General features: G+C 43.7%; 1 protein-coding gene across 1 annotated transcript in view; it reads right to left on the bottom strand.

The window, feature by feature from the left end:
* The window catches only part of LOC115171135 (unconventional myosin-X), a gene marked incomplete in the record, with an annotated part of 30,311 nt that overhangs the window by 4,606 nt on the left and 7,325 nt on the right, over positions 1–18,380 (bottom strand). The window contains 1 exon segment of the mRNA XM_029727669.1: positions 15,498–15,553. Within this exon segment, the coding sequence (XP_029583529.1) occupies positions 15,498–15,553 (56 nt within the window).

The following is an 18,380-nucleotide window of genomic DNA, read 5'->3' as shown; positions in this document are numbered from 1 at the left end:
ACCTCCAATTGACTCAAATGATGTCAATTAGCCTATCAGAAGCTTCTAAAGCCATGACATCATTTGTATTACTAATTAGGCCTATAATAATTTACCGTTCTCATTCTCGGTGTGTAAATGTTGTTGAGAAACAAGTTTTGGTTTTATTTCATAACCATCATTTACGAGTTGTCCCTTTTTTCATTGTCTTTTGTTTGGAGCGCTCCATGTGAGCGATGAGCACGGTTTTTGTTAATGTTGAGGGAGCTCGCATGTCTGAGCAAGCATAGAATTAGCCTACCTGGCCTGCTGCGAGCAAGTGCCCATTTGGGGATGTATGATTTCTGCTTGTCTTAGTCATCATCTTCACCACTAATAAGCTCATCTTCTCAGTAATCTTTTCTTCGCCTCACACAGTAAGTCAACGAAGTCTGTTGTTTTAACATCCATTGCAAATGACAGCCTAATAGTTCCTCACAAAAATCTCCCCCTCGATAATCACCAAGTCTCGGTGTGAAAGAGCAAAATATAATAATCTGATGATCCCATATATCCAGTGGAAACGTCATAAAATACTTATCCTTTCCCTTGCGCAAAAACAGCTGTCTGTCCCAAGCTCACTGGTGCCTAAACTCTGAGAATAGGCTAGTTGATACAATATTGCAAGTTAGGGCTGGATCCAGTTGATTGATTTGATACAATGATGCACTTCACAAGCGAAAGCTCAAGTCAAGACAGATAGAAAGGGAGGCAGACAGGCTGAGTAGAGAATTTTCATCAGTATATTTTCTACTGTTTTTATGTATTTTTACTTTGTTGACAATGGAAGTTATAGGTCAACAGCCTCATTGGCCATTTCGGAGTTCCATGCGCTCATTTAGGCTATTTAGCCGCCAATGATCAGTGTCATATGGCAGAGGCTGGTCCTCTCGCATTAGTTGAATTTTACATTTTAATTAAGATTTTTATCATTATCCACGTGGCAACGATTTTGAGAACCGAAAACATTCTTATTGAAATGAAACTGTTCCATCAAAATGCACATATGAAAATTAGACAGCAGATTGGTAGAAATGGTAGGATAAATTGTAGGCTTATACTTCCTCAAACTTTAAACCTATAAAGTCTTTATAAAATAATTGCCTCCACCTTTCTATGGTCAGATTTTCAAGCAAGGTAAGACATGCCTCATAATATGAAGTAAAACACTCAGGTTTCAAACAATTAAATATCTTTTCAAAATGCAAACTGCCTCCAGCTCACATTGTAAAGTGGTGGGTGATGTAAAGTGGTGGGTAGCCTTCCTACCGTTGTTTTTTCACCAGGTTCATTTGGCCAGCCACATTTTTATTTATCTGCTTAAATTTGGGTTTTTTTACAGCCAAAAGCCGGCAATTACCGGCTAATGGAAACCCAGGTATGCACATGACAACCCTGAGGAACAATATTGTGTGGGAGGAACCCTAACCACTATCCAGATGTGGAAAATGACACATTTCAGAACTAGCATGAGGCAGGACTCAAGAGAGATCATTTGAAAGATTTGAGGGGAGGGAAACGAGGGAAAAGTGGAGGGAAACAGGATAAAGAAAGGAGAGGGAGGGCCGGGCTAAAACCCCCCAGTTGACCTTTTATTCTGTCTCTGTTCAAACAAGCCTGACCTTCAGCCTCAATGGGCCCTCAGCGAATCAGAGGGCCCATCTGGGTCCACAGGCCTTCAGCTAACGTCTAACACACAATCTGCCTTTGTGACTTACTGTAGACACAGGCATCACCTAAAGTCACGTCAAAGACAAAACCATACGGGGAGATACAGGGGCTTGTTCTAACTTTGAAGCACATATGCTATAGGTTTGGGATTTAGGCTACTTTGTGTCGAGGAAAAGAAGTCGGGTGGGTGGGTGTGAGTCTGACATTTTGGTAAGCTGATCTAGAGGGGGCTGTCCAACACACTTCGATTAGAAGTTCAAACAAGAGGATGAAGCACTGAGCATGTCGAGAACCAGACCAGCAGAAAAACTGTTCAAGAGTCTGTCAGACAACAGAGAGACAATAGGCCTAGGCTTTGTGTCATGCTACCTTTAATAATTATTCCTTAAGAGTCTACTGACGTGCTCATGCATCAATCTAATTAACATAATACATCGGTCAGTTTAAACTAGAGATATTTCATCACATACGTATTTTTGCATGGGCTGCATCTCAATCCACCACATTCGCCTATGTCGCCCTTCTGCATCTGCGGTGAAAAGTAGCAGAGATACAGAGCTGTTTGTGAGACCAGGAGACATCCCGAAAATCGGTCCTATCACAAAAACAAACTAATATGACCACTCCATGGAAAGATGAGACTCTCACTAACACAATGTTTTTGCTCGACGACCCCCACAAGTGTCACGGGACTTGTCTGAAGGTAACCTGTTACCGGTTTTAAAAAATGTATGGAAGTATGGAGGTAGTTTTGTGCCAACAAAAAAAAGGGTTAAATGTAAATGTTAAATGTAAAAAATATATATACAGTAGCAGTCATAAGTTTGGACACACCAACTCATTCAAGGGTTTTTCTTTATTTTTACATTGTAGAATAAGAGTGTGCAAAACTGTCATCAAGATAAAGGGTGGCTACTTTGAAGAATCTGAAATATAAAATATATTTTGATTTGTTTAACACTTTTTTGGTTACTACATGATTCATATGTGTTATTTCATAGTTTTGATGTCTTCACTATTATTCTATAATGTAGAAAATAGTAAAAATAAATAAAAACCATTGAATGAGTAGGTGTGTCCAAACTTTTGAGTGGTACTGTATATATTTCCTGAGCTTTCTTTTATCTCCTTGATATAGGACAGACACGTCAAAACCTTATTCTTTCTGATTTTGTTTATTGACTGTCTGTTTTTCCCTTTATGAATGCGTTATTCAACGCGTTTCTATAGTGGTAGCCAAATTGTAGAATATTTTTTTATTTTTTATTATACAGTATCTACAGGGGTCCTAAAATTTCAAATCAAATGGCTAAATGATCCATGGTATGACCATCTTAAAACAATTTCATATGTTAGCTTAGTAGAACCCTCCCCCAAAGGCTTAGACTTTAGAGGTTTTAACAGGCAAATCTGCGCCCAGCTGCCCACACATGCCCAAAGTAATGCTTAAACTCTGCTAATTGAGTAAAGAGGGGCTTGTGAATGAGTGCTGTAAACCAACTATCCAAAACAAGCTTCCATAGCCGGATGGAGGGGGGGGGGCTTAGGGGTGGGGGTTGGTGGACCAGGCTGGTTTCATTTCATGGGAGAGAGCCCTGGTGGTGTGTGGGTGCTAGTTGGGTGGGTTGGTGGGTGGAGGGTAGAGGAGTTTGGGGGTGTAGCTGTAGTGCAGCTGGGGTCACATGTTGGCACTCTGACAGATGAGGCTCTGGGGTTTCCACAGCTGTCCAGTATTCCCCCCCACTCCTTCTCCCCCCGCCCCCGTATTCCCAGAAGCCCCGGCTGAGGCCGTGACGGAGGGGCCTTGAGTACTGACTTCCTGTGGAGGCCAGGAAACAATTTTACACGGGGATTAGACAGCTTGGAGGGAGAGCAGACCAACAGAACCCCCCCCCCAACACTACACTACACCCCCGTGGAGAGACCATGACACAGTCAGGGAGGGATGAAGCTGGGAGAAGAGACTAGGAGACAAGACACTCCCATATTAACCTGCTGTTTCAGGTTTTTGTTTAATATTCAAACGTTTCAATTGATCTGTTGATGTGAGTAAGCAATCTATGGTCTGACGTGTAAGTCAGACCATAGATTGTCCTGAGGAGGTTTTTGTGTTTGAGATGTCAGGAATTTGGTGAGAGAATGAAAAATACCCTTGTGGTGCTTTGTTTACGGAAGTGTAAGGGAACACATGGAAAAGTCCTGCAGCTCACATGGCATATATCTCCCTCTCCCTAAATCTCTCCCTCTTTCTTTCTTTTTCTCCCCCTCTTCACTCCAGTCTTTCCACTATAGGCCTAACACCAGCACGCTAAGCAAAACCATCTGTTTGCCCCACATAAATGGGAAGCTAGCTAACAAAGAAAGAGAGAGAGGGAAGAGAGAGGCGGAAGTAGAAAGAGTAGGAGAGAGGGAGTGCGAGAGGGAGAGAGAGAGACTGAGGGAGATGGAAATGAATAATTATCTTTTGGGTGAATACAAATATACACATGCCCCATATACTGTACTTATGATAGACAATTTAACTGTACACAATTCTTATCAAATCAAAAATAAATACAATTGTATTTGTCACGTGCCGAATACAACAGGTGTAAATCTTACAGTGAAACGCTTACTTACTACAAGCCCTTAACCAAAAATCAAGTTAAAGAAATAGAGCTAAGAAAATATTTACTAAGTACGATAAAAATAAAAATAATAATAATAACAATACAGAGGCTATATACAGGGGGACCAGTACCGAGTCAAGGGGGTACAGGTTAGTTGAGGTAATTTCTACATGTAGGTAGGGGTAAAGTGACTATGCATTGATAATAAACAGTGAGTAACAGCAGTGTAAAAACAAAGGGGGGGGGCGGTCAATGTAAATAGTCCAGTGGCCATTTGATTAATTGTTCAGTAGTCTTATGGCTTGGGGGGTAGAAGATGTTTAGACACCTTTTGGAACTAGACTTGGCGCTCCGGTACCGCTTGCCGTGCGGTAGAAGAGAGAACAGTCTATGACTTGGGTGACTGGAGTCTTTGACAATTTTTCGTGCCTTCCTCTGACTGCAGGAAGCTTGGCCCCAGTGATGTATTGGTCCATACGCACTACCCTCTGTAGCGCCTTACGGTCGGATGCCGAGCAGTTGCCATACCAGGCGGTGATGCAACCGGTCAGGATGCTCTGGATTTTGCGGCTGTAGAACTTTTTGAGGATCTGGGGACCCATGCCAAATCTTTTCAGTCTTCTGAGGGGGAAACGGTGTTGTCGTGCCCTCTTCACGACTGTCTTGGTATGTTTGGACCATGATAGTTTGTTGATGATGTGGACACCAAGGAACTTGAAACTCTCAACCCGCTCCACTACAGCCTGTCGATGTGAATGGGGGCATGTTCGGCCCTCCTTTTCCTGTTGTCACGTCCTGACCAGTAAAAGGGGTTGTTTGTTATTGTAGTTTGGTCAGGGCATGGCAGGGGGTGTTTGTTTTGTGTGTTTTGAGGTTTTTGGTTTATGTTCTATATTTTCTATTTCTATGTGTTTATCTAGTTTTTCTATTTCTATGTTGGGGTTTTTGAAAGACCTCCAATTAGAGAAAGCTGGTTGTCGTTGCCTCTAATTGGAGGCCATATTTAAGTGGGTTAGTTTTCTCTTGTGTTTGTGGGTGGTTGTTTCCTTGTATAGTCTGAGCACCTTATGGGACTGTTTTCGTCGTTTGTTTTGTGTAAGTGTTTTTTTTTAATTTTTCCCTTCTAATACAAAGAAGATGAGCAATATAACCGCTGCATATTGGTTCGATGATTTCTCCTCTTCAGACGACGAAGTTTGTGACTCCTGTAGTCCACAATCAGCTCCTTTGTCTTGCTCACGTTGAGGGAGAGGTTGTTGGACCTCCTCCCTATAGGCGGGCACTATGGTATTGAACGCTGAGCTGTAGTCAATGAACAGCATTCTCACATAGGTGTTCCTTTTGTCCTGGTGGGAAAGGGCAGTGTGGAGTGCGATTGAGATTGCATTATCTGTGAATCTGTTGGGGTGGTATGTGAATTGGAGTGGGCGTAGGGTTTCCGAGATAAGGGTGTGTGTGTGTGTGTGTGTGTGTGTGTGTGTGTGGTTGTGTGTGTGTGTCTGTGTATGTTGTCTCATGTGTCTGAGTAAGAGAAGGCTGACAAATAAAACAGTCTGACTGCTCAATATTTTAATTTATCCGTGATTATCACCACCACTGGGCTCTCTCTCGCTTTCTCTCTGTGTGGCCTAGTTTCAATCTCACGCTCCCGCTCACTTTCACAATCACTCAACAGGAAGGAAATAAAGCATCTGATCAGATCCAGCTGACAAGGCATCCTCATTTCTGACCAGAGTGGACAAAATACATCTCTGTTATGCTTCAAATTGATGGAAGACACATCAATATATATGGAAGTCCAGAGAGGCCATATGAATAAAAACAGTATCATCTCGTTATCTCGTTATGATTACGACATAAGTTGTTTTGCCGAGATCAGAAGATCATTCTCTCATGATCATGATATAACAAAAGTCGTTTTGTGGAGATCGCGAGATAAACTCTATAAATAGGAGTGGACGTATTGAAGATAGATTGACAGTATGGCGGAGGAGGCAGAGCCCACGGTGGATCAGCGCATATGTTTTTATTGATTGCTACACTAAAGTATGGTACATTTCATGCTATCATTCTTTCATTTTTGTTTGGAGCTCATTATCAGCCGATAATTTAGAATGGTAACAAGCTAAATGTTCCTTAACTTAAGCTAAGAGCTCATGGGGCATCTAAGCCCTCACGGGGTATTGAACAATACCTGACAGGCAACCCTGTCTCCCGGGCTGTGTGCTACCCCCAAGACCACAGCCAATCGCATGTGAGCAACAACGCAGCTAACATGGCTAGTCTTATGAGCGAGCGAGCTAGTTAGCTACAGTTGAAGTCGGAAGTTTACATACACTTAGGTTGGAGTCATTAAAACTCGTTTTTCAACCACTCCACAAATTTCTTGTTAATACAAACTATAGATTTGGCAAGTCGGCGAGGACATCTACTTTGTGCATGAAACAAGTCATTTTTCCAACAATTGTTTACAGACAGATTATTTCACTTATAATTCACTGTATCACAATTCTAGTGGGTCAGAAGTTTACATACACTAAGTTGACTGTGCCTTTAAACAGCTTGGAAAATTCCAGAAAATGATGTCATGGCTTTAGAATCTTCTGATAAGCTAATTGACATCAGTTGAGTCAATTGGAGGTGTACCTGTGGATGTATTTCAAGGCCTACCTTCAAACTCAGTGCCTCTTGGCTTGACATCATGGGAAAATCTAAAAATTGTAGACCTCCACAAGTCTGGTTCATCCTTGGGAGCAATTTCCAAATGCCTGAAGGTACCACGTTCATCTGTACAAACAATAGTACGCAAGTATAAACACCATGGGACCACGCAGCCGTCACACCGCTCAGGAAGGAGACGCGTTCTGTCTCCTAGAGATGAATGTACTTTGGTGCAAAAAGTGCAAATCAATTCCAGAACAACAGCAAAGGACCTTGTGAAGATGCTGGAGGAAACAGGTACAAAAGTATCTATATCCACAGTAAAACGAGTCCTATATCGACATAACCTGAAAGGCCGCTCAGCAAGGAAGAAGCCACTGCTCCAAAATCGCCATAAAAAAGCCAGACTACGGTTTTCAACAGAAAATGGGGACAAAGATCGTACTTTTTGGAGAAATGTCCTCTGGTCTGATGAAACAAAAATAGAACTGTTTGGCCATAATGACCATCGTTATGTTTGGAGGAAAAAGGGGGAGGCTTGCAAGCCGAAGAACACCATCCCAACCGTGAAGCACGGGGGTGGCAGCATCATGTTGTGGGGGTGCTTTGATGCAGGAGGGACTGGTGCACTTCACAAAATAGATGGCATCATGAGGAGGAAAATTATGTGGATATATTGAAGCAACATCTCAAGACATCAGTCAGGAAGTTAAAGCATAGTCGCAAATGGGTCTTCCAAATGGACAATGACCCCAAGCATACTTCCAAAGTTGTGCAAAATGTCTTAAGGACAACAAAGTCAAGGTATTGGAGTGGCCATCACAAAGCCCTGACCTCAATCCTATAGAAGATTTGTGGGCAGAACTGAAAAAGCATGTGCGAGCAAGGAGGCCTACAAACCTGACTCAGTTACAGCAGCTCTGTCAGGAGGAAGGGGCCAAAATTCACCCAACTTATTGTGGGAAGCTTGTGGAAGGCTACCCGAAATGTTTGACCCAAGTTAAACAATTTAAAGGCAATGCTACCAAATACTAATTGAGTCTATGTAAACTTCTGACCCACTGGGAATGTGATGAAAGAAATAAAAGCTGAAATAAATCATTCTCTCTACTATTATTCTGACATTTCACATTCTTAAAATAATGTGGTGATCCTAACTGACCTAAGACAGGGAATTTTTACTAGGATTAAATGTCAGGAATTGTGAAAAACTGAGTTTAAATGTCTATGGTGTATGTAAACTTCTGACTTCAACTGTAGGTAGTCTTGTTAGCTAGCTAGCTAGCTTGTTATCTATGCTGGTTGTTAGCTAGCATAACTGATATGTGTATAATTGTAAGGGACACTTCATGCTTTATGGATAATGTTTAAATTTAAATTGGGTGAGCTCCATTCTTGACAGGCTGATCAAATTCAATAGCAGACTCAGAGGCTGGGCTCCTGAGTGGCACAGCGGTCTAAGGCACTGCATCTCAGTGCTTGAGGCGTTACTACAGACACCCTGGTTCGAATCCAGGCTGTATCACAACTTTCCGTGATTGGGAGTCCCATAGGGGGGTGCACAATTGGCCCAGCATTGACCGTGGAGGCTGTCATTGTAAATAATATATATTTTCTAACCGACTTTCCTAGTTAAATAAAGATAACAACAACAAAAAAGAGGCTGTCTGCAAGGAGCATTACATATGAAACATCTTACAAGGCAGCATTTTGATTTATCAGCCTCTGAGGCTGCTATTGAATCTGATCAGCCTGACAGGAATAGAGCCCACCCCTGGATCAGATATGCATCTACCTATAAAGCACTTTGACAGCAAATCTGCCTGCAAGGAGCCTTGCCTATGAAACAGCCTATAAGGCACCAACCTTATTTCTAAGCCTCTGAGGCTGAAATTGAATCTGATCAGCCAGTCAGATTAGTTAGTCTAGTTAACAATAGCAGCTAACAAGACTACCTAGCTAACTAGCTAGCCAACAAGACTACCTAGCTAACTCACAAGACAAATTAGCGGTGTTGTTCCTTGCATGCAGATTGGCTGTGGTCTTGGGGGGGTGGCACGCAGTCTGGGAGACAGTGCAGCCTGTCAGGCATCGACGAGCGCATTGCGATCAACGCAGTCACAGGGCTCCTTGATGAGGTGGTTGTTGTGAACAAATGAATGCGTGGTACTTTTGATTATCTCGTGATCTCGACAAAACTTTTGTTATGTCGTGATTAGGAGATAAATAAGTTGTGATCTCGACATAAGGAGGGATTCATTTTTTCATTCATATGTCCTCTCTGGACTAAATATATGAGGGATTGGGCATTCTGAGTCTGACTTGAGTCTACCAGTCAGTCAGACTCATGGTGGCTAGAGTAGCTGAGCTGATGAGTAATTGATTTTGGTCGAGATCAAATTAAAGCAACGAGACGTTAATTAAAGTTGTAAAAACACAGTGTCCTTGCTCTGGGGCTTGGAGGACCGTGGTCAGAACCAGACTGCTGTTATGTTCAGACAGACATGCTTCAGAATACAAAGTACGCCCTCATGAACAAGGCTTGCATCCCAAATGGCACTCTATTCCTTATGTAGTGCACTGCTTTTGACCATGGCCCATAGGACTTTGTTGAAACGTAGTGCACTATATAGGTGCCATTTGGGATATAGCCATGGTTGCCCGATCAAAGCCCTCTCATGCAGGGTTATGTTACATCAGTCGCTGAGTAACCAGCCCAGGAAATGACATGGGAGTTGAGATTTGTGATCGGAGGGGTCAAACGCCCAGATACTGGGGGTGTAAAACAGCTTCATCGCACAACACACATGGCTATGATGAGCTCAATCAGGAGGTCAAGGTCCAGCTTTAAACCGTGGCTCATATACAGAAGTGAAAGCTACGCACGTTACCCAGACTTTATTAGACATCTGAACAAACACACGAGCAACTGTCATATAACACAGAGGCTTCTTAGACAAACACTGGTCTCTGGGGAAACCTTCAAATACAACACATACTGTAGGTAGGTAATGAGCAATCACAGACCACAGTCTCTTTGTGGAATCTGTGGAGGGAGGGAAGAGGCCCATCTTTCTCTCAAGTCCCCATCCTATCTTCCTCCCATTCCCCTCTCCGTCTCCAGTGTGCCTGGCTGGGCCTCTGTCTGAGCTGAGACGGAGGGGGCTGGTGGGAAAATGGGAATGTGGTGATTAAGAGTGGGCCTATATGACCTCCCAGCTCTAAAAATACACTGTTTACTCAAGACCACTGCCAAGGAATTCTGGACTAGGCAGAGGGGAGTGTATAAATGTGTTTTGGGGGGAAACCGGAGAGAGAGGACAGGAAGTGTGTGTGTGTGTGTGTGTGTGTGTGTGTGTGTGTGTGTGTGTGTGTGTGTGTGTGTGTGTGTGTGTGTGTGTGTGTGTGTGAGGGCATGCGTGTGTGTGAGGGCATGTGTGTGTGTGTGTGTGTGTGTGTGTGTGTGTGTGTGTGTGTGTGTGTGTGTGTGTGTGTGTGAGGGCTTGCATGCGTGTACGTGACTTTGACAATGTGCGTGTGAAGGAAGGGAATGTCTTGAAAGGAGGAAAACAATGCATTTCAGGAGCTTGAATAGAGTGTAAGCTACATTAACAAAGCCTTGATATCTTTGCACTTGAAGCTGCGCTGCCGGTCTACTTAATAAACTTGTCATGGTTAGATTAGTATGGAGAGTTGACATGAGAGCTCCTAGTTCTGTCCGAGTACTGACACCCACAGGCAATTACCACACAGATCACATCCAAGGACTTCTTGGAACACACAGATACACACACACACACACACACTTCCAAAGACAGTTGTAAACACTGTCTCTTTCAGTCTCTTCCAGCCATCATTGTCTGGCATCCCACACCAAGAGTCATGCTCTTGACAGAGAGAGTGTGTTTCATAGAAGGGAGAAGAAAGAGAGGGACAGAGAGAAAGAAACCGAGAGAGAGGGGGAAAAAAGCTAGCGAGAGCTTCCCTCAGTGGTCCCACTGTGTTCTGACTGCTGGGTGTCTCCTAGCCTCCCACTCCTCTGTCTGTCCCTGGGCTGCCAACGAGGGGCTCGGTTGACGCGGGAGAGGGAAGGAGTTGGGAGAAAATAGAGATGATGTGAGACAGATATGGATGCATGGGAGCGAGAGGCTCCTGTCCTGTTTGAGGGGCAGGCAGTAGGCCATGGAGGCATTTCATAAAGGCACCAGACAGACTGTATAGGTTGGGGTTGTATGACAGGCCTCTGTTAGACATCATGGGCCTGACTGCTGCTGACACTGAGCTTGGCACCGCAATGCTGGGATGAGGGTGCGACTACAGTCTGTCTACTGACTGTCTACTGTCGGTCTACTGTCTGTCTACTGTCTGTCTACTGTCTGTCTACTGTCGGTCTACTGTCTGTCTACTGTCTGTCTACTGACGGTCTACTGTCGGTCTACTGTCTGTCTACTGACTGTCTACTGACTGTCTACTGTCTGTCTACTGTCTGTCTACTGTCGGTCTACTGACGGTCTACTGACGGTCTACTGTCGGTCTACTGACTGTCTACTGACTGTCTACTGTCTGTCTACTGTCTGTCTACTGACTGTCTACTGTCGGTCTACTTTCTGTCTACTGTCTGTCTACTGACGGTCTACTGACGGTCTACTGTCGGTCTACTGACTGTCTACTGACTGTCTACTGTCTGTCTACTGTCTGTCTACTGTCGGTCTACTGACGGTCTACTGTCTGTCTACTGACTGTCTACTGGCGGTCTACTGACTGTCTACTGTCGGTCTACTGTCTTTCTACTGTCGGTCTACTGTCTGTCTACTGTCTGTCTACTGTCGGTCTACTGTCTGTCTACTGTCTGTCTACTGTCGGTCTACTGACTGTCTACTGACTGTCTACTGTCTGTCTACTGACGGTCTACTGACGGTCTACTGTCGGTCTACTGACTGTCTACTGACTGTCTACTGTCTGTCTACTGTCTGTCTACTGTCGGTCTACTGACGGTCTACTGTCGGTCTACTGTCGGTCTACTGTCGGTCTACTGTCGGTCTACGGTCTGTCTACGGTCTGTCTACTGTCGGTCTACTGTCTGTCTACTGTCTGTCTACTGTCGGTCTACTGTCGGTCTACTGTCGGTCTACTGTCTGTCTACTGACTGTCTACTGGCGGTCTACTGACTGTCTACTGTCGGTCTACTGTCTTTCTACTGTCGGTCTACTGTCTGTCTACTGTCTGTCTACTGTCGGTCTACTGTCTGTCTACTGTCTGTCTACTGTCGGTCTACTGTCTTTCTACTGACTGTCTACTGGCGGTCTACTGTCTTTCTACTGTCGGTCTACTGTCTGTCTGTCTACTGTCTGTCTACTGTCGGTCTACTGTCGGTCTACTGACGGTCTACTGTCGGTCTACTGTCTTTCTACTGTCTGTCTACTGTCAGTCTACTGTCTGTCTACTATCGGTCTACTGTCGGTCTACTGACTGTCTACTGTCGGTCTACTGTCTTTCTACTGTCGGTCTACTGTCTGTCTACTGTCGGTCTACTGTCTTTCTACTGTCGGTCTACTGTCTGTCAACTGTCTGTCTACTGTCTTTCTACTGTCGGTTTACTGTCTGTCTACTGTCTGTCTACTGTCTTTCTACTGTCGGTCTACTGTCTGTCTACTGTCTGTCTACTGTCGGTCTACTGTCTTTCTACTGTCGGTTTACTGTCTGTCTACTGTCGGTTTACTGTCTTTCTACTGTCGGTTTACTGTCTGTCTACTGTCGGTCTACTGTCTATCTACTTGGGCTGGCGCTAGAGGGAGTGTGTCAAATAACTGACTGACTATAATCATCACACTAAGAACTAGGTGCTGTGCTACATGGCCACTGGCCACACCTATCTAATGGTCCATTACAAAGCAGGGAGGAGACACTGACGTATAGTCACATTTATCTCACATATATTCGCACAGATTAGACCAGTTTAATTATTTTCGATCCCACACCTGTCTCCTCTCTCTCTCTGCAGTATCACACCTCAATCAACCTAGCTAACCAGAGGCTTTGTTCACTTCACACTAGACACTGTGGACGTGAATACACGTAACTACGCCCACTGAGCTGCTCAGGAGAAGCTCTCTATCCGCAGAACAGAACGTGAAGCCTGCAGGGCTCATAATGAGTAATAACGACTACATGACATGACTAATCATGTTCAAATGGAGGTGCTATAAAGGTTAGTGCACACAGACGGAGGTGTGGGATGACCTGCTGGAACCTATACTTTCCTGTTCCGGATGAACAGAAATCTATCAAGCTCACTTTCAGAATAGTACAAACTCTCAACATCCCTTCAATATTACAGTGCTTTTCAATACAGATCTATTCTGCTTAGCCTACATTCACTTGTGACTGAATTTCATGTCTTAAATCGTCTAACTTGACTCTAAACGGGCCCCTAAAGAAAAATAATTAAACTGGTCTAATCTGTGCGAATATATGTGAGATAAATGTGACTATACGTCAGTGTCTCCTCCCTGCTTTGTAATGGACCATTAGATAGGTGTGGCCAGTGGCCATGTAGCACAGCACCTAGTTCTTAGTGTGATGATTATAGTCAGTCAGTTATTTGACACACTCCCTCTAGCGCCAGCAGTAAATCACCTGTGTGACAGCTCTGAGGCCTATCGCTCTTCTCTGCTCTGTGGAAGTGGCAGCACACGCACACGCACACACACACACACACACACACACACACACACACACACACCACACACACACACACACACACACACACACACACACACGCTTGTGCCAGCCTCGCCCCTCCAGGGTGTGTTCCTGAAGTGAGATTGAGTCACCTCGCTCACCCTGTCTTCTATCTCTCCCTCAGGAGGCTGCATGTCCCGTCTGACTTGAGAGAGCCTCAGCTCACCGCTCCCTCAACGCCCCCACCCTCAGCCCTCCTCCCTTTCCTGTTTGAGTTGTCCTCTTGTAGCGAGTTGTGACATTATCAGGCATGCATACTGTTCATCAGTGTGTGTGTGTGTGTGTGTGTGTGTGTGTGTGTGTGTGTGTGTGTGTGTGTGTGTGTGTGTGTGTGTGTGTGTGTGTGTGTGTGTGTGTGTGTGTGTGTGTGTGTGTGTGTGTGTGTGTGTGTGTGTGTGATCTTGCACCCCGGTGTGAGAAATAAGTGTGAGTGCTGACACATGGCCTGTGAATTTGGTAGTGGTATTGGTGCGTCCTTGTCACGCCCTGACCATAGAGAGCCCTTGGTTCTCTATGGTATAGTAGGTCTGGGGGTGTTCTATGTTGTTTATTTCTATGTTGGTGTGCTTGGTATGGTTCCCAATCAGAGGCAGCTGTTTAGCGTTGTCTCTGATTGGGGATCATATTTAGGCAGCCATTTCCTCACTGTGTTTTGTGGGATCTTGTTTCTGTGTAGTTGCCTATGAGCACTGCTTGAGCTTCATGTATCGTTTATTCTTTGTTTGTGCGTTTCACTTAAATAAAATATGTGGAACCCAGATCACGCTGCATGTTGGTCTGAGTATGCTTCCAGTTCGGACGACGAGTGTGACAGTCTACAGATATAGAATCTTAATTTGATCACCCTGTTGTAGGAGAACTTGTAACGGTTGTCGTCTGATATAGACCAAACTGCAGCGGGGAAATGTGCACTCATCTTCTTTATTATAAACGGACAAGAAGGAGAACCAAAACAAACACAAAGAAAACACAACGACTAATCACAGGCTGGTAAGGCACAAGGCTATACACAGAACAATCTCCCACCAAGTACTCAACAAACACATACCTATATATAGGACTCTCAATCAGAGGCAACTAGAAAACACCTGCCTCCAATTGAGAGTCCAACCCCAATTAAGAAAACATAGAAATACAAAAGACTAGACAGAACATAGAAATACACTAACAGAACAGTGCCCAAAAACCCCCGGAATACATAAATCAAATACCCTACTAAACAAACCACCATCCCGAACCATATAAAACAAATACCCTCTGCCACGTCCTGACCAAACTACAATAACAAATAACCCCTATTACTGGTCAGGACGTGACAGTATTTGAGGTTTAAAAGGCTTCTGAAGTTTATAATTTCCATTTGATTTTCCCTGACAAGAACTTTATCAACCCCTACAAAAATGACCATTAATTATAATCCACATAATAATTTACATTTCTTGTCGCTGCAGGATAATTTTTATGTTGTAGCAAATTGGCTCAAATTAAGATCCTACGTGCACTTCTGCATGTGTGTGTGTGCATGTGTGGTCAGGCATACTATGAGTCTTGTGGTGAGAAACCCCATGAACCAAGCTCTGTAGTGGGAAGTAAAAGATAAAGAGATTGGGTACTAATGATGTCCGTGCTTGGTGACACATCATCTACACAGAATCATACACGAACATCAAGAGCTATAGAGGAACTGATATAAACGTTCTGAAAAACTGGAACACTGACTTCCTAAAAGCAGCACAACATGTGTTCACTCACACACACACGCACACGCATTCACAAACACACACACAAACAACTTACCCGTTTGTCCCATTGGCTGTGCGAGTCGGCTGAGAGAGAGTCACCTCAAGTGGACCCTGTGAAAGAAGAAGAAAAGAAAAAAACACTTAACCCAGGTAGCACATTTGGTTCCTTGAATGTTGTGGACATGTACATTTTTGGTTTCCCATTGGTTCTGGGAATTAAGCCATATGTTTCCTGACCGGTAAAACGTTCTGAGAACGGAAGTGAACATTTAGCCTGTTTTGGGAACATTCATATTTAGGTTGAAGGGAGGTTCTGCGAACGTTTTACTATGGTTCCCTGAACGTTTCCTGAGAGGTTTTATTACTGTTCTGAGAGGAAATTATAGGTTATTTGAAGGCAATAAAAATAAGGTTCTGAGAACATGTTTCAACAAGACTTTTAATAACACTGTTAGCTTAGTTGAACTGTTTTGAACTCCAAGCACAAATCAAAATGAATTTCCTTAGGCATTAATCATGTAAACACATGTATTCTTTTATTGTGGCACATCAGTGAGATTTGAATCTATGACCTTCTGTTCTGTATCCATGGAATTAGTCCACTGGGCCACCAGGATGGAGCTAGAATGCCATGTTTTTTTAACTCATACAAAGATGTTAATTTGAGTCTATTCAAACAGACTCCATTTCAAGGAAAGACGCAGTGATTAAGATCAGGTGTGGCAAATTAGTAGGCTCAACCAACACAGCTGAACACGCTTAGCAAGACAGTGGATAGAGATAGTTTTGTTGATGCTGCAGAACATCATTCTTTTTTAAATAACATTCTTAGAAAGTTCTCTGAACGTTACTAAAGTTTTCTTGTGGTTTTTATGGATCTTATTTGTATGTTCTCTGAGAACATGACTTTAAATAGAACCATGATTCCTCATGTAGGAAACGTTATGCTGAAACTACTGAAAATCCCAGAGAAGAATGTTGTTTCTTAACATACTCAGAACAATGTAAGCACATGACTTTACATAGAATCATGAGGAAACCTATAGGAAACGTTATGCTGAAGTACTGAAATTGTTGGAGAACGTTCCTAGAATATTACCAACATTTTTATTAAATGTAACCATGTTTTAACTTTTAGGAAACGTTCTGTTCAAGTAGTGTAAATGAGCTTTGAATGTTCCAAAGCCAAACAACTATCCTGCACCATTCCCAGAAGGTTTTGGGAAGGTAGTATGTAAAATAACCATAGGACCAACACCCTCTCACCAAGATCTAAGAAACGTTATGGTTCTCATAACCATATGAGAACCTCATAAGGTATGGTTCTCATAACGTTATGTGCTAGCTGGGAAGAGTCTGCATTCTGATTACAACATACATGTGTAATGAGGGGTGATCTGAGAGAGCTATGGGCCCATCAGTTTAAGGTAGATAACCCTGTGGAGATTTGATGTAGGCTAGTTAATGTGCTATGACAGTTAGCATGGTAGGTTCCCAGGTAGGTTCCCAGGCAGTCTAGATGGGGTGATTTCCCCCCTGAAAGTTTTCCCCCCAGCCAACCCTGTGTGTTACAGTACAGCACTCTGCCTGCCTTTCCTGGCAGCCCCACCAGGCACATAGCTGCTCTGTTCTTGTAATGGTTGGCTTTCATGCAAGGGTGAGATGGTTGGAAGAAATATGGCATTCAAAACAGGCTCATTTAACATAAGAGCCAGAAACAGAGGATTATTTTGTGCTTTATCTCAACACACTCCCCACATCCTTTTATTCACATCCAGTCGTTTCTGTGAAAAAGGCAACTAACATCAAATATTTATGGTCGGCCGCACTCCTATATCACATAGCTGTATGTGTCTTTATTTGTTTATTACTGTTATATAAACACACAAATGAGAAAATGATATATTCAAGCTCCATAAGACTTATGTTGGCACAGTGTCAAAGTAAACCAACAGAAATAAATCACTTTTTTTCTTAGCAAACACTTCTAGCCAGAGCACTTGAACCTTTAGGTCACTAAACCAACGAAGGCTGTAACACAGTATAGCCTACCCTCACACTCCTCTTTCAGAGAGAGACAGAGAGACAGAAAGAAAGACGGACAGACGGACGGACGGACGGACGGACGGACGGACAGACAGACAGACAGACAGACAGACAGACAGACAGACAGACAGACAGACAGACAGACAGACAGAGAGTGAGAGAGTGAGAGAGTGAGAGAGTGAGAGAGTGAGAGAGAGAGGCCAGACCAGGGAGACAAACAGACTAGGCCCATAAATGAGGGTGTAGAGACAGACTCCTGTTTCTACTTTAACTGCCCTGATGATTAAGCAGAGGGCTTTTTTTCATTTCCTGGAAAATCACAATGAGGGGCCAACATCATTTCACTGTACAGTACTTTTCCTCTTAAACAGCCATCTATCCCCACCCCTCTCTCTGCCGCACACTGAGAGATGTGTCAACTGAATACATGGAGCCCCTGCTAGCAGTCAAGTTAAATATATTTTCACGGTGCAACAGTGAACTTTTTATTCTGGACGCCCTGCAGCCAGGGTCTGGAAAGGAGATTTCCTATTGCTGCGTATGGGCCCTTAGGATTCCTAGCCTGGCCTTGGAAAACCTCATCAGAGATAGCCTGTGATCCAGTTGGCCCGTGTCCGTAGCCTTCCCTGTAGCTCAGTTGGTAGAGCATGGTGTTTGCAACGCCAGGGTTGTGGGTTTGATTCCCACGGGGGGCCAGCAGAGAAAAAAAAATATAAATAATAATGTATGAAATATATGCATTCACTACTGTAAGTCGCTCTGGATAAGAGCGTCTGCTAAATGACTAAAATGTTTAAAAAAAAAAGTGGTGCGCTGTGTGTTTCTGTGGCCTGTGATGTTGTCTCTGAGGAGTCACAGCCTTGAGGGAGGCCCTGCAACGGCCCGGTGTTCT

This window comes from Salmo trutta, chromosome 32, assembly GCF_901001165.1.
Source record: "Salmo trutta chromosome 32, fSalTru1.1, whole genome shotgun sequence".
In the NCBI taxonomy this organism is placed as follows: Eukaryota; Metazoa; Chordata; class Actinopteri; order Salmoniformes; family Salmonidae; genus Salmo; species Salmo trutta.
The sequence above is the reverse complement of the archived record's forward strand: the minus strand, read 5'-3'. Positions and strand labels throughout refer to the sequence as shown.